This window comes from Lolium perenne, chromosome 5, assembly GCF_019359855.2.
Source record: "Lolium perenne isolate Kyuss_39 chromosome 5, Kyuss_2.0, whole genome shotgun sequence".
Classification (NCBI taxonomy): domain Eukaryota; kingdom Viridiplantae; phylum Streptophyta; class Magnoliopsida; order Poales; family Poaceae; genus Lolium; species Lolium perenne.
Genome location: NC_067248.2, coordinates 14,890,236 through 14,911,812, shown reverse-complemented (window position 1 = coordinate 14,911,812; position 21,577 = coordinate 14,890,236). Strand labels below are relative to the sequence as shown.

Below are 21,577 nucleotides of genomic sequence, written 5' to 3'. Positions count from 1 at the left end.
CAGAGAGGGAGCATGATGATGCGCGACTCCTGCGAGTTCCACCAGTTGAAGCCGGAGAACTCGTAGACGGCACCTACCGAGGGGGTGTCGAAGGTGCAGGACGAGAGGCGCCAGATGGGGTCGACCGTGATTCACACCGCGGAAGCACCTTGCCTCGTCATCCTAGGGCTCCGGCGCTGGCTGGGGGTGGAGCTGCCGACTTTGGCGGGCCACTCTGGAGCCATGGCGGTAGTCTTGGTCTCGTGGAGGCACCTGCATAGAGGGGATGGGAGAGGAGAAGATGGGGCGGCGCGGTAGGGTTTCACGAAGTCGTGGGCAGTTAGTTAGAGGATCGCGGAGTTTCAGAGGAGAACGGTTCAAAACTTTTGATATGTAATTTGAGTGTTAAACAAATAGCGGGAGATGAAAATAATTTTCTCCGTATATGAATTTCAAAGAAATACATATTGCTAATATTCACCAGAAAAAATCTATGTGCAAAAATGTTTATAGATTTGCAGATGGGTGCTGCAAAAAAACATAAGGTAATTTCTGTAAAAGCGGCGATGTGAGTAAAAGAAAAATGATGTGAGTAAAACGGTGGCGGTACTGGTATGGAGATCGTCGAGGACTCGGCTATACAAGAAGGACGCGTGGTTGGCGCCGCCGGGCCGGATTCTCGTGGAGTGCCCACAATGCAATGGATGTGATATGCTCAATTCTAAACTATGCGATTTTAGTCGTATTAATAAGGAATTTACTTTGATTGCGTTGTTCTAGATAAAAAAATGTCATTGCATGATTTGAAGAGACAAGTTAGATCTCCAACTACCCCCAGTTTATGGAAGTTAGTGGAACCGTCATGGATTATGTTAATGAATGACGATGATTGTATGATCGTCACAGATTTTTAGGAATCCATGACGATACGTGCAAAACGTCTTGCATTACCATATTCTGTGACGTTACAAACCACCGTCATGAGCATTTTCGTCACAGTATATCAGTTCTCTTGTAGTGACCATTTCGACATCAAACCTTAAGTGTGTCACCCTACGGTTCGCGAACTATGCGGACATGGTTGAGTACTCACTCCACCAATAACCAATAGCGGGATCTGGAGATCCATAATGGCTCCCACATATTCAACGATGACTTCAGTGATCGAATGAACCATTCACATACGATACCAATTCCCTTTGTCACGCGATATTTTACTTGTCCGAGGTTTGATCATCGGTATCACTCTATACCTTGTTCAACCTCGTCTCCTGACAAGTACTTTTTACTCGTACCGTGGTATGTTGTCTCTTATAAACTTATTCATATGCTTGCAAGACATTAGACGACATTCCACCGAGAGGGCCCAGAGTATATCTATCCGTCATCAGGATGGACAAATCCCACTGTTGATCCATATGCCTCAACTCATACTTTCCGGATACTTAATCCCACCTTTATAACCACCCATTTACGCAGTGGCGTTTGGTGTAATCAAAGTACCTTTCCGGTATAAGTGATTTACTTGATCTCATGATCATAAGGACTAGGTAACTATGTATCGAAAGCTTATAGCAAGTAACTCAATGACGTGATCTTATGCTATGCTTAATTGGGTGTGTCCATTACATCATTCATATAATGATATAACCTTGTTATTAATAACATCCAATGTTCATGATTATGAAACTAATCATCCATTAATCAACAAGCTAGTTAAGAGGCATACTAGGGACTCTTTGTTGTTTACATATCACACATGTATCAATGTTTCGGTTAATACAATTATAGCATGATATATAAATATTTATCATAAACATAAAGATATATAATAACCACTTTTATTATTGCCTCTTGGGCATATCTCCTTCAGTCTCCCACTTGCACTAGAGTCAATAATCTAGTTTACATTTGTAAAGATATAACACCTTGGCCTTCTGGTGTTTTATCATGTTTTGCTCACGGGAGAGGTTTTAGTCAACGGATCTGACATGCTCAGAAACGTATGTATTTTGTAATTCATTTGCATCTCAACGCATCACTCATTTCCAAATGAGTCGGCATTAAATATGTTTGGTCTTCTGGTGGAACCTTAATTCCGCGGTCTGAAATATGTTACTAATATTGTCACACACAATATAGCTTCAAAGTTCTGACTCTGTCGGAACTACACCAAGTTCTCAAAGAACCTCTTGACTTTAACATTCTTTGTCATTGTCAAAACAATGACATATTCTGCCTTCTTTTGTAGAATCCGTCATAATATTTAGAACTCTTCTAAATCTAACATAGATAACTTCTAGCTCATCGTGCTACCTTTTAAACAACACTTAGTCTAATTTGAGATTGAAATTTTATTTTCATATGTGACAAAACAAATATCGGTGCAACATCTTACAGCGATTTGTTTGTCATTTCCCATACAAAACTATATATATATCCTTAGTTCTTCTAAAATACTCAAGAATATTCTTACTGTCGTCCAATGATCATCATATGAATCATTCTGGTATATGCTCATAACACTTTATAGCACATGATATCTGATTGTGTACATATTATTCGTGATCTATAATCACTCATGTGTTTTTACTCATTGAGTGTCAGATACACTCAAGTCTTGTTAAAACTTAACATGACAAGAATTTTTATATTGAACTATTTCAATATCCATTCTATGTACTTTGACTTGAACATATTATGTGTTTCAATCTATCTTCATAGATCTTGACACAAAATTTGTTTCAGTCCATATCACTTTCATTGAAGTTAATTTTTCAATGAAACCTTTTAATCAAGTATGTAATTACATTATTTATAACCAACTATATGTCTTCTACATAAGTATTATAAATATGTCTCAGCGCTCCCACTTAATTTCTTGCAAATGCAAGCCTCTTCATCGTCTCTGATGAAATCAAAAACTCTTTGACTATTTCATCCAGTGAAGATTCAAACTCCGCTATACTTACTTCATCAAATTGAAGTTTGTATACCTATCTAGTATTCCACGGACCAGCAAAACTCTTGGTTGTATCTTGTATACACCTTTTAATAGATACTTCTGATAAGTAATGTATTTTACCATCCTACTAGCATATCTCATAAAAGAAATATGTAGTGATTACTAGAATAATCCACATAGACTATAAGCATTGCTACGGAAGATCTAATCTTATCGTAGTCAACTCTTTGAACTTTGTCGTAAACAATTTTTCGACAAGTCGATCTTCTTTAAGGATATTCCATCCAAGTCCATCAATTTTATAGATCCATTTACTTTCAAAAAGTATTTATCTATCTTGGATTTCTTGGCATATAGCCATTTTAACGGAGTCAGGGCCCATCATAACTTCTTTGTTTGTAGTTGGTTTATCATTGTTCAAAATCAATCATTTGTTCACAAATCATTTATTTGATCACAAAGTAAACCATACCTACAAGGTTCAATATGTACTTCGATCTCCATGGCTAAAACACTTTGTAGTCATGGGAGCCATGTTCGTCATGGTCGCTTCCGGAACCAATTTCCGATGCTGCGCCACTCTGATCATTATGCTCAGGTTCATAAACCTTATCAAGTTCTATTGTCCTCCCACTCAAATACTTTGCTAGAAAACAATTTCTTGGAAATAAGCAAGTAACATTAACAAACACTTTTGTCGTTTACTTCATAGTGGAAAGAATTCCCAATCAATTCTTTGGGATAACCAACAAAGACATTCATCCGATTTTGGTTGTTAACTTTTAGACCAAAATTTAAAGAAAGAACTATTAGGGTTTATACCCATGCCATAACTCGTATGGTGTCATTTCTACGGATCATGATGATGCTCTATTCAGTGTAAAAGCGGTAGTTACTAAAGCATAATCCACAAAAATATAATGGCGTCATAATATTTTATTTCATCATTAATCCAACAAGGCTTGGATACATCTCTCGGATACTATATCATCATTATGATGCTCCAAGAAATGTGAGTTGTAGAACAATTTCATGACTCTCTTAGATGTTCGCTAAAACTCGTAATTCAAATATTTTCACCATGATCCAATCATAGATATTTGACTTTTCTATTACGATGATTTCCATTTCATGCTGAAATTTATTTGAATCCATTCAAATGTTTCAAACTTCTTCCTTATTGAATATATCCACATATATATACTCAATTCATTGTTGAAAGTTTTCATGAAGTAGAAGAATCTCCCGCACACAACTATGCCCAGTGAACCACATACATCATCATGTATTTTTCACTAAGTTAGTTGCCCGTTCAACTCTTGGCCTATGAACGGTATTTTAATCATTCTCTTAAGAAAAGATTTGCAAGCGCCAAATGATTCAAAAATCAAATGACTCCAAAATCCATTTGCATGGAGTTCCTTCATGTGTTCCTTTCTAACATGACCTAAATGGCGGTTCCACAAATACGTAGAATTCAAATCATTTGCCTTATGGCATTTTAGCGTCAATGTTATGTATGTGTGTTTCACCATTAAGATTTATAATAACTTATCCATCGTACATGGAGTAATGTCATAATTTGAACAACTCATTGTTTTCATTTGACCAGAGCAAAATAACAATTATTAAGTTCTTTATTATAAATTCTAAGGGCTAGATAGAATGCCAACGACGAACATAATAACACTTTATTTTGTTCCAGACGTGTATTCCTATCATATTCCTTGTCAGTCACTTAGGCCATTGTATTCTTGTATTGTGTTGTTTTGTATGACACTTCATACCAACCAATATAGTAGTAATACCCAAGAATTTCATAGTGTGACCTAACTAGGAATACAACCATAACATGTATATCATTTATATACACCTGAGCTAGACTTTCTAGTCTTTTCTTTCTTTCTGCCAAAATATCTTTTGCAGTTTCTCTTTTAGCTTTCCTCATTATTCAGAAAAACACTTCAACATCAATAACTTCTAGGTTTGTTGGTCAAATACTGTTGGCGTCCGAAACCCACCGGCGAGTAGCGGCGGGCAACACGTAGAGCCGGGAGGCTCCCAGAACTGCGGTAGGCCCTGGTCCCTCGTGCGACGGCCCATAAAGCTCCGGCACGCACGTCCCGATGCTGGTGCAAGGGCGTGCCACCTGACCTATACCTGGTCAGGAAGGTGATGGATTGCTTCGCTTAGTTTCATGCATGGCATACACGTAAACATTAAATACGAGCCTCGATCGGCTCTCAGGTTGTCCTGTGAATCGGCTCAAGGAGCCGATCCACCCATGATTCGTATGAGGTCTACGATCACATGGTGGTCCTTCTTGATCAATATAAAGCTAAAACGACCTACGACGATTTAGGGTTTTCACCACATAATCGGAACATCCTACACGTGATTGAGCCTGGCAGCCACGCAAGATGATAATAAGTCAGTCCTAGATAAGGCCTAAAAACCAACATGGAGTTGATTCCCGGAACATCTTATCTAGGGCTAGCAAACTACACCCTACGTGCTACTGGATCCTTCAACCCGTTTGCAAGGCCTAACTATGCAGATATTAAACTAATCCTTGAAGAACAAGGAGCAATCATAACAGATCGGATCTACTAAATACGGATCAAGCAAGGTGCTGCCCTTACACCTAAGATAGGTGTAAAGGCAGCTAGACGTCTAGGGATAGCATGGATAAAAGCATATATCGTGGTAAAACAATGCTAACCCTAACACATCTACGATAACTACGTTGCTCGCCATCAACAAGGCTTCAGCACGAGCAACGCATGAACAACGAATAAACGTATACTGCCTAGATCGCAAGATGCGATCTAGGTAGCATGATGCTTACCCGGAAGAAACCCTCGAAACAAGGGGTTGGCGATGCGCCTAGATTGGTTTGTTGTGAACGTGATTGTTGTTTTTCTCAATAACCCTAGATACATATTTATAGTCCGTAGACTTTCTAACGTGGGAATAATCCCAACCGTGTACGAGCCAAATTCTCCCTAACCGACACGTATCCTACTATATTTACAGATACACGGGCAAACTAGCCCAAACTTCGTGTACAAGGCCGATTCATGTATATCTTCCGTGCATATTCTTCAAGCCCATCTTAATCACGGCCCACCTCTGATCCGGTCAAATTTTGGTGATAACAAATACCAATAACCTTGAGGTTCTTACTTTGAAGTTGATCATCATATGACAAGTGTTCCGGATTTCTCTATTAATAACCTTTTAACATGATGAACAATTTCACTCATAATTTTATCCATCATATCATGACGAATTTTCGAGACCATGTCTGTACATGCTAGGCTCGTAAAGTTTAACCTTAGTATTCGCATGTGCAAATCTGGCTTGTACCCGTTGTAAGCACACGTAGAATCTATAACACCCGATCATCACGTGATGCTTCGAAACGATGAGTCTTAGCAACGGTGCATACTAAGGACAATCACTTCATGGATATGCGAATATCGTTAGTGCCCCAATAGTTGGAGGATTGGGACGCCTTGCGTCTTCAACCTTCGTACATTCCCATAAAACTTACGAGTTTATGTAGTCTCACCAAAAAATATTCTATCATCTTGCAATAAGGTCTTAGATATCACATATATCTCATACCTTGATTATTTCTGAAAACTAAATTTTCAGCTCCTTATTTTTCAAACAGATTTGAACTTCAAGTTTTACGGAGACAAGATAACTTTAGGTACTAATTGAAACCACAACTCTTTGAATCAACAATGTGAGGTTTACTAAAAGTTTGCAATAGGACTTAATCATTTCTTGATTCTTTAACAATACGGTATCAGTCCGTAAAGTTTCTTATCAGACTTAACAGTATTTCTATCTCAATTACAAGACTAGCGCATGGTAGAAAACGGATGCCAATACTACAAAATTAATTCAAAATACTACTCAGACTATGTTTATGATAATTAGTTCATGTTTTAATCTAATTACTAATGAACTCCCACTTAATACAACATCCCTCATAGTTGTTAAGTGGTACACGATCCAAATCCACTACACCAAAACTGATCATCACGTGAGATGATGTAGCTTCAATGGTGAACATCAACATGTTGATCATATCATCCATATGACTCGTGTTCAACCTTTCGGTTTCCGTTGTCCCGAGGCCATGTCTGTACATGCTAGGCTCGTCAAGCAAACCCAAGTATTCTGCGTGTGCAACATGGCTTACACCGTTGTATATGAACATTGAATCTATCACATCCGATCGTCACGAGATGCTTTGAAACGATGAACTTTGGCAACGGTGCATACGAGGGGAGAACACTTTATTATCTTGATATTAATGTGAGGGATCATCTTATAATGCTACCGCCGCGTTCTAAGCAAAATAAGATGCATAAAGGATTAACATCACATGCAATTCATATGTGATATGATATGGCCCTTTTGTCTTAGCGCCTTCGATCTTCATCTCCAAAGCACGGACATGATCTCCATCATCAACGGGCATGATCTCCATCATCATCGGCGTAGCGTCAAGGTTCATGGCGTCGTCTTCATGGTTATTCACCTCATGTAGCAACTATTACAACTACTTTGAAATACTACTCAACATGAAATTTAAAGACAACCATAAGGCTCCTGCCGGTTGCCACAATACAATAATGATCATCTCATACATATTCATCATCACATTATGGCCATATCACATCACCAAACCCTGCAAAAACAAGTTAGACGTCTCTAATTTGGTTTGCATATTTTACGTGGTTTAGGGTTTTCGAGAGAGATCTAATCTACCTATGAACATGAACCACAACGGTGATACTAATGTTGTCAATAGAAGAGTAAATTGAATCTTCACTATAGTAGGAGAGACAGACACCCGCCAAGCCTCTTATGCAATACAAGTTGCATATCGAACGAGGAACAAGTCTCATGAACGTGGTCATGTAAAGTTAGTCCGGGCCGCTTCATCCCACTATGCCACAAAGATGCAAAGTACTCAAACTAAAGACAACAAGAGCATCAACGCCCACAAAACCATTGTGTTCTACTCGTGCAACCATCTATGCATAGACACGGCTCTGATACCACTGTAGGGATTCGTTGCATAGAAAACAAAAAATTTCCTACCGCGAGAACGCAATCCAAGCCAAGATGCAATCTAGAAGACGGGAGAAACGAGGGGATGATCAAGACTAACCCTTGAAGATTTCCAAAGCCTATAAGAGTAGGCTCTTATTGCTGCGGTAGACGATCACTTGCCGCTTGCAAAAGCGCGTAGAAGATCTTGATCACGGTGCCACAATCGGGCAGCACCTCCGTACTCGGTCACACGTTCGGTGTTGATGAAGACGACGTCCTTCTCCCCGTTCCAGCGGGCAGCGGAAGTAGTAGCTCCTCCTTGAATCCGGCAGCACGACGGCGTGGTGGCGGTGGCGGTGGAGATCTCCGGCGGAGCTTCGCTAAGCGTGCGGGAGAAGAGGAGGAGAGAGGGGGCGGCTAGGGTTTGGGAGAGGGGGTGGCCGGCCACCTAGGGGTGCGGCCAAGCTATGGGCTTGTGGTGGTCAGCCCCCTCTCCTATGCCCCTCATTATATAGGTGGAAGCCCCAAGTGTTGGACTACAAGTCTTCGAATAAGACCCGGACCAAAAACCTTCCATGTGTAGGCAAACTTACCCAAGGTGGGAATCCCACTTGGGGTGGGATTCCCCCCTTCCATGAGGGGGGTTGGCCGGCCACCCTTGGGGAGTCCACCTTGGACTCCTCCCCTTTAGGGTTGGCTGGCCATGCAAGGTGGAGTCCCTCCGGGACTCTACTTTCCATGGTGATTTCTTCCGGAGTTTTCTAGAACCTTCTAGAACCTGCCATAAATGCACCGGATCATTTCCAAACTTGAAATATGACTTCCTATATATGAATCTTATTCTCCGGACCATTCCGGAACTCCTCGTGATGTCCGGGATCTCATCCGGGACTCCGAACAAATATTCGAACTCCATTCCATATTCAAGTTCTACCATTTCAACATCAAACCTTAAGTGTGTCACCCTACGGTTCGCGAACTATGCGGACATGGTTGAGTACTCACTCCGACCAATAACCAATAGCAGGATCTGGAGATCCATAATGGCTCCCACATATTCAACGATGACTTCAGTGATCGAATGAACCATTCACATACGATACCAATTCCCTTTGTCACGCGATATTTTACTTGTCCGAGGTTTGATCATCGGTATCACTCTATACCTTGTTCAACCTCGTCTCCTGACAAGTACTTTTTACTCGTACTGTGGTATGTGGTCTCTTATGAACTTATTCATATGCTTGCAAGACATTAGACGACATACCACCGAGAGGGCCCAGAGTATATCTATCCGTCATCAGGATGGACAAATCCCACTGTTGATCCATATGCCTCAACTCATACTTTCCGGATACTTAATCCCACCTTTATAACCACCCATTTACGCAGTGGCGTTTGGTGTAATCAAAGTACCTTTCCAGTATAAGTGATTTACATGATCTCATGGTCATAAGGACTAGGTAACTATGTATCGAAAGCTTATAGCAAATAACTCAATGACGTGATCTTATGCTATGCTTAATTGGGTGTGTCCATTATATCATTCATATAGTGATATAACCTTGTTATTAATAACATCCAATGTTCATGATTATGAAACTAATCATCCATTAATCAACAAGCTAGTTAAGAGGCATACTAGGGACTCTTTGTTGTTTACATATCACACATGTATCAATGTTTCGGTTAATACAATTATAGCATGATATATAAACATTTATCATAAACATAAAGATATATAATAACCACTTTTATTATTGCCTCTTGGGCATATCTCCTTCAGTAATTCCTCAGTAACTGGCTCATTAATGATGTTATGCTTGGCTTTAACCACTTGTAACAAGTGCTAGCAAGCTCTGGTGATCATATGATCATCAGTTGCTTGATGATTAATTGTTGTACTTCTGTCCGTGCCTATCTGGTGCTCACCCTGTGCTGTGTGGGCATCACACGGGCTTGGTCTGTGTGTGATGGTGCTTGCTCAAGCATCAGTGGATGCTTGCAATGATCCATTGGATCATCTGTAAGGCTCTGGTGCATCAATTGCTTGTGTAATTCATTTATCTGTTTATCTTGCTTTATTAAATGGATGAATGATGTGAACTGTGATTCAGTGATGATCATTTCAATGAATTTGTTAGGGCTAGCTGGATGCCAACCACTGGTTGGTACCCTAGCCCACTACTGAACCCTCCTGGGTGATGATGTGGTGGTTCAAAGTGTTGGTCTGTGGGTTTGAGGTGGCCCTGGCAGCTCTTTGATGCTGTCAAGGGTAGCTCCCCCTCTTTGTGGCTTGCTATGGTTGGTGATTGCTTGCTGGAATTGGACCATTGCTCACTGGTTGATCCAATACTGGACTTCCAGTGGCTTTTGATGTTGAGAAATTATATAGACAAGGATTTGTCTATTGTCTGATGGCATAGCTAGCTGTAGGTGCTAAGTGTGTTGGGCTAGGCTAGCTGTGAATTCATTCTTTGCTGGATTTCCTTAGTTGTGCCACTGATTGACACAACTAATGTTCCCCTAGGATGATTACCTATTGGCCTTACCCATATTTGCTTGCACCAAATGGCTTTGTAGCCAGATGATGACACAAACAGGGTTCTACCCTTCTGTGCTTCTGTGACACATGCATGTATATGCTTATTTATGAGCAAAACATGGTTTTGCTCAGGATGATCTTGTTTATACCTCACTCCAGCTCCTAGATTAGTTGTTGGTGTAGAGGATTGCTTCAGTGATTGCTTATGCTTGCCCTGCTCCTCCTTGCAAGCTTGTGATGCTTGTTTAAGTGCTGTGGCTGTTTGAGCAGGTTGAACAGCAGTGGTTGTTCTTCCTGTTCTTGAGTTCTTGTGTTTTTGATGAACTTACCCAGCTGCTTGTGTCGATGGCCTGGTTAGGGTTTACTGTGGAGGCTTTTATTTCATCCTCTCTTTGCTCTCCTGGTCGACAGCTGAGCCTGGCAACACTTGGTGACTCACTGGATGTGTGTGTGCTATCCTCTCTTCTCAAAACCCTAACTTAGTTGAATGAGAAACAAGTTTGTCGCACTCTCGAAACCCTAACCCTGTAAGGTGTCGAGAGAGAAACTTGTCCCCCTTCGATGCAGTTTTGTTTTAAAAGCGCGAAATTTCCCCAGAATTTACGATGCAATGCATATCCCTTTCTAAAATCTACCCCTCGATCGTCTCTAAACCTGGGACTTTACACGGATCCACCGATCCGCGGGTGCAGGAGACTCAGGCGCGCCACCGTGAAGCTCCGCCGAGCGCCACCGTCGAAGGGGACGCACGCCTACAAAAGAAACCACACCGGCGAGCCCACCACCTCCACAGCGCCGCCGACTGAAGCCCCTGCAGAACCTACGCTATCTACAACCGAGAGACGGGGATCCCCAACCCTCCCGCCGCCGGAGCAGCCGCCGGAGGGCGAGGGATCCGACGAATCTACGGTGGCGAGGTGGATCGGCAAGGAAGTTCTAAAAAGCGCCTACCGATTTATCCTAGCTATAGTTTTGAAAATTAAGTTCTCCTCACACTCAAATCTATCAAAAAGAAAATTTTGTTTGTACAAATTAAGTTTGGAAGGAATCAAGTATGCATGAAACTGAAATCTCATACACGTTATAATCTTGAGAATTAAAGATCCACTAATTAACTGACAAAACATAAGTGTGTTAGTCCAAGTAAATTCTATACAGATTAACTCAGCCCGGCTAATGTGTCATTGGCGTATTCTCCATGGAGTTATTTAAGCTACATAGCTAGCTCGGTTGACACGGCATATAGCAAAAGGATATAAACAAAAAAAATAAGCTGGCCTAATTTCACATATCGTGTAATGTCTGGACTTCTTAATTCCTAACCAAAGAATCCATGAGGACTGATACTGCTTCGCTCGATTCTATCGATCCCCGATGTTGGTCACAGCCGATAACTTTGTACACATACAATTTTAGAAGCTATGATTAAGTTTTTTAGTATATCTGGATTAACCTCGACGCCTCAACAAATACTTTTATATTGTTTTTAGTAAATAATACTCTCTTCATCAAACAAATGATGTCTCAACTTTGCCTAAATTTAGGTCTACCTATACACTAAATCAAACCAAATATATCTATATAGATAAAGTTGAGATATCTTTGTTGAACGGAGGGAGTAATACACATGACATAGATCTGTACACTCACATACAATTACACTTCATTATATTATAAGCTAACTAAGCTAGTACGTGTACGTTATTTTTTTTTGTATGGTCGAAATCTCTGATGGGGAGCTAGCTGGGTAGCTTTTTTTTTGGGGGTGAATGGAGTTATCTAATTGGAGTATCCGGTCCGGTCGCAAATAAAAGGATTAGTAGGTTAATTAATTAGAAGGATCCACCTTGTTTAAAACAATTCTATGGACTGGCCAAAAAGAATACGGAGACACGGGTCTCTCCATATATTAAACGTGTTAATGGGACTATAAACTGTTACGTACACAATAATCTTTCATTAAATCATAGCCACTTATTTTATATCTAACTGTTAAAATAATTTGGATGGTGTGGCTTAATATGGTGGCTCTATTAAACTCCCTTATTTTGCTTTTAGTATATAATAGATAGATTGTTACCACTTCTCTATTGTACATGGTTTCATGAAGATTTGTAGTAAAGGCACTGAAGACTCAAACATGTGGCTGTATAGAAAAGCGTCAAATGTGCACTTATCATTGAGTGAGTAGAGTACTCATCATTTACCTCCATTAGCCTCTTCAATAAATTCAGAGTACTTCTGCATTTGGGCACATGTGTGTGTAAAGTTGCAACCTACCATTATGAACAACTACCTATTAGGAGCGATGTAATTTGACCTGCATATTTTAGCAGCGTATCGTATATATGGCTATTCAAAGCTTACTTATATAAGCTTCCTACTTATATTAGTTTCTTCCTAGAAAATTGCCAAGAGTGTGAACTATCAAAATTGGGAAAATTAGCTCGGAAAGTCCAAGTACGCCGATGAAACCACACTTTCCGTTGACGGACAAGAGGAGCTGAGCTCCGCGTAGCTCTCGACCCACGGGAGCCACAGCACCAGCAATTAAAATGTTTGCTGGGTTGGTCCGAACAATTAACATGTTGTTGTGATTGATGTAGACGCAGTTGCCACTCCGAAGCAGATCAGGGACATGATGAAGGTGGATGGGCTCACCAACGACGAGGTCAAGAGCCATCTGCAGGTTTGTTCCCATCTGATCCACTCACACCACACCAGCTACCGTGATCCTCACCATCAAGCATTGGAGCATTGACCACGTGTACAAAAAAAACACTGCAGAAATACAGGCTACACACGCGGCGAACATCCGACGGCCATCGGCAGCAGCAGTCCGCAAGCGTCTGGCCGCCGCCGGAGCAGTACACCACGTCACAGCACAGCACGTCGCAGTCGGGCTCGCCCCAGGGGCCCCTGCGTCTGATGACAACCGGGTCCAGCCGCGACGTGTCGGCGACCGCCGGAGACAGCTGCGACGGCGGCGAGGAGGAGGAGGAGGACGGCAAGTCAGCGAGCTACAGCTGGGAGGTGCAGCAGACTGGCACGAAGGCGGCGTCGTCGTCTTGAACACCGCTATCGGTTGTAGATTTGCACAGCCATGCTGCAGTGCTGCATGTAGGACCAGAACAACGTAACTGAGGATTCGGGATTGAGGCTTTTTTCCCCTGTGTACAGCGAAGGAGAGACCTGAGACTGAGAAATGTAATTTTTTGAGGTGGATTGTGCTGAAAGTAACTGAACTGATGTGAGTAGTTGAGTTGTTTCATGGATACAATTGGGGTCTAGAAATCCTGAAAAGGATGGATTACAAATTTTAATACCTACTTGATCGGCATCAAAGGCATGCTAAGGAACCAACTGTCCACGGAAATGACACAAAGTTTATTCACCAAAATCGGTTTTACCTTCAAGTTTCTAATGAGAAAATTTTGGGTTCTCTAGAGAAATACAAAGCAGAAAAGGACACGTTTTAGGTTCTAGTAATTCAGAGTAGAACAGGGTTTTTTGTTCGTAGAAACACACCCCTCAACTGGTGAGGCAACTTGGTTATCATGGCTCTCATTGTGAAAGTCGCCGTAAGCGTGCGTTGAGGTCTTGCCTAGACTCTCCGTAGTACGTGTTGCTTGTGTTGTGCCGTTGGAAGAAGTTCATTTCTTGCAAGAGTAGGGTGGTCAGGAGATGGATCAACTAATCCGGAGCTAAAGCTAGATAGAAACAGTACAACCAAAGTTTGAACCGGATCGTACATATACATTGGAGAATAAGTTAGGGTCCGTGAAAATTAACAGTGAACGAACTAGTTCACAAGACTAAATATGTTTTATAAATCAGAATGATAAAATTATATATACATAGTAGTACCTGCTTGAAATGCTGGTTCGATTAGTGTTATCGTACTACCTGAAACTCAACAGGGACAAATGATACCACTAAATCCCTACTAATTCAATGTCTAAGTCTGGTTCATCTGTGTTTGAGAACTACTCCATTGAGTTCAATCGTCAACAAGTGTACAACTCATGTTTCATTGGGAACCCAGAAGAGGTTTTCTTGCACATTACAAGTTTCTGGTGCAACTCATTCCTTGTTGATATCAACGGGAGTGGAAAAAATGTAGGCAACACAATCACAAGTACAATGCCTTCCTTGCCTCATTTCGGTGAAACAACTAAAGCACAAGTAGATTTTTGGGCGTCGACCCATTATATATAACTATGGGTTGCAAATAAATGGCATGGGCCTAGCACATTATTAACTTAACTCTGGGTAGTCCAAGGCATAAATCTCAGATATCTGGATAGAGTAGTATGTTACTGGCCGTGATTTGAAATCACGCCTTTCTTGTAACTAGCTTTATTTTATCTCTGTAACCCTCCTTAATTTTCTCAAATGGCTGAATGCAGTTGATATGGTTTTTCTGCTACTTCTAGGTTTTTTTTTTCTCTAATGGCGAGGCATTACTGCGCCTTTTCTTTCTTTTATGCCTCCTTGTTCAGTTTTAACTCATACTAGCAACGGATGGGCGCGGCGGCACGCCGCGCAAATGTGTAATATGATGGTTATAATATTTTTAAGAACATATTTGAATTGATGCAAATAAATAAGATTTTCGTGTTTAAACATTAGTTTTTCAGATGCTTGGCAATGAAGTTGGATATAACCTACAGTGAAAGAAATTAGGTGTATAAAAATTGAATCTTGAAGATCAAGTGAATAAATCGTGTCCTTCTATTTATACCAGCGGGATCCTTTTATTTATACCAGCGGGAGGGATGCTTTTGTGTTTCAGATTAAAATATATATAGAATTTTACCCACATTAAGTAAGACATAAAAATAACTGATAATTAAGTTGAACACATGATACATTGATAGCGGGAGGGCATACAGAAAGATGACCACACACTACAATAACAGGCTTGCTAGTTTTCGCAAATCATAGTAAACAAAGTTGTAACTCCACTCACGCAAAACATGCATAAAGTCCATAATTTATGGAGTACGTAGCCCACTGTGACAAAGACAAGATTTCCATAAGAAAATAGTGTGATCATTTTTCTAAAGTAATAATTAAGGTGAAGCAGGATCAACATCTTTACAATAAACTGCAAATTCATTATTACGTGCATTTTGTTTTGAAACTAAGACTCTCTTCATCAAAGAGACGAATGTAAACAAAATTTGCAAGGAACACAATAGATACCATGTCGAAACAAAATTGCCCTAATTTATACAGCAAGGAGGAAATGAAGAATACAGGACGAAACACTCATATGAAGCTCAAATCTCACATATTCATGAATGATTCCTCATTGTTGCATCTTCGATGGCCACAATCTAGGCAAGGAAATGCAAAACAGAGGATGAACCCGCTCAAATCTCACATATTCATGAATGATTCCTCATTGTTGCATCTTCGATGGCCACAATCTAGGCTGATTTTCTAGGTTAATGTACAATTTGAGAATTTATCTCCATTACCCTTTTTCTTAATATGTTTAAAGAATGTGATACATTCTTGTTTGAATCCTCTTTGTTTGACAATTTATTTTTTATATGAGAATTTACATGTTGAGCCCACCTCAACCTGTGAAGCTGAGTCTATCGCCTTGAAAGGGGCAGGTGGAGACAGAGAATAATGGAGAAATGTAATGTCGGGCATTTGAGCAAAGAGGCATTATTAGTTTTCCTTGGCAAGACAAATATATACCGACAACAGATTCAGTACCGAACAGAGTATTATACATAGTATCTAGAGCGATCAACTGTACCAAATAGTAGAATACTACTATTGCAGAAACATGAGAATACGATTAGGACAATTATACATAGCTGGGTGATGAATACTTAATATTACAATACATCAAAATTACTTATCGTCTAGGATAGTTGGTAGGTCCATAATACTATACATAACTGATTGGTAGTAGTGTATTAAATCTTTGCTTCATCGGTTCTTAGGCTGATCTGAGCCGTTCTTCTAAGTGAAATCTTTGTTTTGGTGCGAGAAGAAATAAGGTAAAAGTCAGTTCATTGTATGTGTTTAATTTGTGTCTAAACCTGCTGCTTACCGAGGAGTGGTTTCTTGGCTGGTGCAGTAGCCATGCTTTGGCCTTCCTTATCTTCTTTTCAGTTGCAGAGCTGACATCTTTGAGTACAGAAAATTGTTGGTTGCTCCCGTCCCAGTCCCGTCCCAGTCCCAGTGTCCCGTCCCAGTTTTTCTTCTAGGAAAATTAAAGAAATGAATAAACTGTGGTCTTAACTTAGCACAACCATCAATTCTAACTCTGTGATGCCATCAATTCTAGGAAATCTAGACTTCTCAAAGCAATTAAAGACAATGGAATAGCTAGAAAGTAGAGAAGAACGTGGAACTTAACCTGTACCGCATAAGAATTCTGTGTGCTTAACTGAAACTTGTGATGCCATCAATTTTAGGAAAACTGAAGTGGTCGAAGCAATTAAAGACAATGGAATAGGTAGAAAGTACAGATGAACATGGCACCTAACCTGAATATACGATCAAATATTTTTCCGTTCTTCATTGACACATTCTGATCCCCTCGCCTATGATTCCATTGACTTGACATAGAGCACACAACTGTGGAAAGCGAGTTTAAATGTACTTGAAGTAGTCAATCTGATATTGTAGTAAGCTCACTCTGAAAATGTTCATCGAGAACACCATTACACCAGTCAAACACACTCTAAAATGTTGGTGAAGAAATTCAGTAGTAATTCCCCTGGTAAGTCAGCTGAACCACTGAATTTCTTACTACTGCAGAGGAAAAAATCTAAATGGGAGGAACATTCAGTTAGGTAATATTGTTGTGCAAGTAATTAAACTACTAAAGATTGAATAAAATACAGTAATACTGACAATATGACCTATTGATCAAAATAATCGATACGAAGAAGCTGTTGGGTTGTCTTCTCCTTAAGCAAACACACAGCTGATGCTTGCCTCTCTTGAGAAGTAGCACACATATGTACCTGTAAAAATATGAATCATGCAAAAACTGAAGCTCATGTTTCCATGGTCCTAGTGTACTATAGCAGAACAAAGGCACATGAAGTATAATATGCCAAATCATTGTGCATTCTTTTTCAGAGAGCGTTTCCTTTTTTTTGTAAACATACCAATACATATCAAGGGTGATTAAATATTCCACGTAGTAGGGGGTACAATTCTGGTTAAGTTTTGACATGCATATGCTCCAATCAATACAGGTTTCCAAAGAAATCAGAGTACCTTTTCTGGAGTAGTTCTACTACATTTCACACTCTAGTGAGTAACTGGACCAATTCTCTGAAACACCATTACCAGTGTAGCTGGTAGCTCATCAAGGATTTTTTTTTAAATAAATCAGGGAACATCATTCAAGGATATACGTATTGTTTAACTGGGTGAACTGAATTTTGTCTCGTGGACTGCAGTATATGGAATTGAATTACTCATCACGAAAATAAAACAATGCTCAAAAAACATTCTCTTAATCTGTGCTTGCTTGTACTACCATTCTATTTGTTTAAATCATTCTTTTCTCTGGACAGGAACAAGTTTAGTTCTTTTCTGTCCTGAATTTGAACCACTTTCGAAACTATACAGTGCCATTAATTTGGTAGTAAAATTACCTTCACCGAATAGCAATGGTCAATACTTGTCACCAATTCAGAATTAACTGGTATAGGGAAGAGAATCGAGATCGAAAGGGAAGAAAAAATAGAGCAGGGCAAAGAAAAATTGGAACAGAGGAGTGTTAGATCCAAAACATAATTTTTCGTCAAGTTTACCTTCCTTTGTAAGAACAAATAATTCAGCAGAAGGTGGAGGAACCGCAGAGCAGCAGCTCATTGTGCCCGCTCGTGGTCCACACAATCACGCCCATTCCCCAGCGCCGCCACCGCCGCCATTCAACACTGCTCCTCCCAGCCACAACAACATGCCATGACCCCCGACAGATGCGAAGTCCATGCTTTGTAATGTACTCTGGTACTTCATCCTTGAATGAGTTAATCTCATATCTGTAAATAAGGCAACCCCTGGACCTGAAGTTGTATCAACTGAATCAGAAAGATAAATCAGCAGAGCAGAAAAAAAATACCTACCTGCTCCCTTGAGGGCAAAGCTTCGCAGAGATTGAACTCAAATGCCAACCCCTGAAACTCTCTTGTTTTAGCATCTTTCTGAAAACCACTGACATAGTGACATAAGAGCTCATTAGCGGAGGCTCCTGGGCGTGGAGGCTACGATCTGAAGCAGTGGCATCTCTCCCCATGGGAAGCTCGGCAGGTCAACCATCCAAACCAAGAAAGTATGCCACCGCGCACCTGGTCGCCAACGTTGCAATGTGGTGGGTGATTGCATAACTAAACATAACCGGAAAAATTAATGAGAGATGAACACATATATAAGACAAAGGAGGAAAATCGAAGAAAAGAATAGTTGAATGGAAGCCGTGGAGTTCTCGCGTCGGAGTCGACGAACTCGTCCACTGCCGGCGGTCGCCGGACTCGTCTCCGCGCTCGTGCTCCATGTGCCCATGGTCGACAGTGTGATGCAGCGGCAATGGGGTCGCTCCCCAATTCCCCATGGGCCATGCGCATAGAGGCCGGCCACCAGCCACGGAAACAGGATATCTCCCTCCGCTCGCCTAGTGTCCCGCCATGGCAAAGTGAAAGGGCATGACCCCTTTGCGCTACCTGTGCAATCAAGGGGAAAAGAGAAAAGAAATTTCAGTAGAGCACCCATGGCCACCGCCACCCGCCCACCGTACTCACCCAGTGGCTGATGCTACCTTTATTTTCAGGGGAGAGGCAGCTCATCCCTTGTAGTCGCCGTTGAGCCCCTATGAATTGCCGCTGTAGCCGGTGTTCAATGTCAACCCCCAGCAGCAGATCTTACAGGCCTCATCAACCGGTCGTGAACGGCATGACGGTTGGGCGGTAGGCGAGCAACACACGGGGGAGAGGAGGCAGGCGAGCGAGACGCAACGGCGGCGGGCAAGCACGCACGTCGGTTGGCGCCGTCTGCGTAGCCTTGAGCGCGCCCCTTGTTCTTTCCTCGCGCGCGGCGGACCGGCCGGTTGGTCGATCGATCTTCATTCCCTTTCTGGGTGAGAAATCAGCCGATTGATCATGGAGCTTGCTCACCACGCAGAGCACGGCCACCAGCACAAACTCGACGAAGAGGCTCGTCGGCGTGGGCTCGCCGGACGCGCCGCCGGCCGCCACTCCGAGTCTCCTCGGTCGAGGGCAACGCATAGGGAAAGGTCTCTCTGTGGCCAGATCCGTGCAGGCATTTTTGCGGCGGCATGGAACACCGGCGACTGCAGGAGAGGGAAGGGAACTGGGGAGGAGGGCTCGACGACAGAGAGAAGCTGACGCGGGGGAGGAGGGTGGAAGTGTGGGGATGGCCAGGAGCAGCTGCGGCGGACGGAATCCGGGACGTTCGTGAAGATACTGGAAGGAGAGAGAGGGGAGGGAATCGAAAAAATATGGAACGGTATGGACAGGGGATTCGTCCAGAGAGAGGCCACATAGTCAGACAGAACAAAAGATCGTCAAAGCAACACACGTGGGTCGACAGGTTGTGCAAATCCACCGTTCTATCCATCTTGCAGCTATGGTCACACCAGGAACGCACCAGAACAATCACCACTTATGTAGGAGGAAGAAAAACATGCAACCCCAAATTGTTAGGCAACACCGAAACTACACACAGGAAAAAACATTGTAGAAATCAATCACCAAGTAACCTACGTGTCACCACACTGTTAATCTCAAAAAGAAGTCAAAACTCTCACAAAAAAGGAAGCTGTTAAGGTTTAGTATACTACTTATACACATGAGATCATCACTAAATAACTACATTATAGTTGTAACAATTCTGGAAAACTATATTTTTGAGAGATAGAAACATAAAAAAAATTCAGTTACGATGGAAAACTACAATAAACTGCAACACACTCTATTCTAAATTATGCACACAAATATATAATAATTGTCATATATTAACTTCAATACAATTCCATGCTACTCCTAGGTCCATGTCATGTGTATGCACTTAGCTTAACCTTCTAGAGCATTGATTACCATGCTTGGTCAAATTTGGAAAATTATCCAACGATAGTCCATTGAATGAGCTTTGAACGAATGTGATAACATAATTCTTAATCATCGCAAGCAACCAAATATCATCATGAAGAAAATATCAATCCAATTTGATCCCATCCATTTCGACTTTCTTGAATGAACTCTCATGGTGGGAATGGAGTTCACACAAATGGAGATGGAATGAGAAAAACAGTGGAAGATCAAATGCTTCAAGGTTTTAATGGGAATGAAATAATATGATGACAACAATAGAAGAATAAACATGTCACTGAATGGAGAGGTATTGCAAGATCACGTAGCAAGTAAGACACACCTTAATCATGTGCGATTCTTAGTTAAATGCCCTTATTCAGCCATTTTAGATCCCGACATCTTAGACACATGTGTTATATTTTCACTATAGACCATTATGTCTCTATGTTGTTTTCTATAACTAGCAAGGTGACCCTCGCAAATGCGAGGGTATCATCTTTTTTTTATAATGTTGAGCACAATATTTATTGCATTATAGGAAATATATTATTTTATTTTAGACATATGATAGTTATGTCACTTCCGTGACACTTTAAATATTTTCAAAATACATGTTGAGAAACATGCTATATTTTAGTGTTAATGTCTTCTAGATAACCGAGCGACACCGCTATCTTACCTTAACAAAATAATTATCTAGAAAAAAGTTCAAGAATATCGAGACGTGGTGCTACCTTTTTTTACGGGGAACCACCGATGATACTAAAGGAAGAAGGTTACAGAAAGGCACACAACAAAGATATAAATTACAATGAAGACCCTCTGCAACTCGATGTCGCCGGCGAGGAGCAGAACGTTCCGATGGCGCGCCCCCGCAGCATCCTCCCTTGAGCCTTGTATCGGAGGATGTCCCCTAGC

General features: G+C 41.2%; 1 protein-coding gene and 1 long non-coding RNA gene across 2 annotated transcripts in view; one reads left to right on the top strand and one right to left on the bottom strand.

The window, feature by feature from the left end:
- Positions 1–13,819, top strand: part of LOC127298915 (transcription factor HHO6) — a 71,225-nt gene extending 57,406 nt beyond the window's left edge. Inside the window, exons 4-5 of the mRNA XM_051328779.2 lie at positions 13,178–13,254; positions 13,353–13,819. Coding sequence (XP_051184739.2) covers positions 13,178–13,254; positions 13,353–13,637 — 362 coding nt within the window. The 3' untranslated portion in view covers positions 13,638–13,819. The remainder of the gene's footprint in view (positions 1–13,177; positions 13,255–13,352) is intronic.
- Positions 13,820–16,383: 2,564 nt separating this feature from the next.
- Positions 16,384–19,314, bottom strand: LOC127298916 (uncharacterized). The gene is made up of 2 exons (XR_007850206.2): positions 18,680–19,314; positions 16,384–18,595 (listed from the first exon to the last, which is right to left on the bottom strand). It is a non-coding gene; the product is annotated as an uncharacterized lncRNA (long non-coding RNA).
- Positions 19,315–21,577: the final 2,263 nt, after the last annotated feature.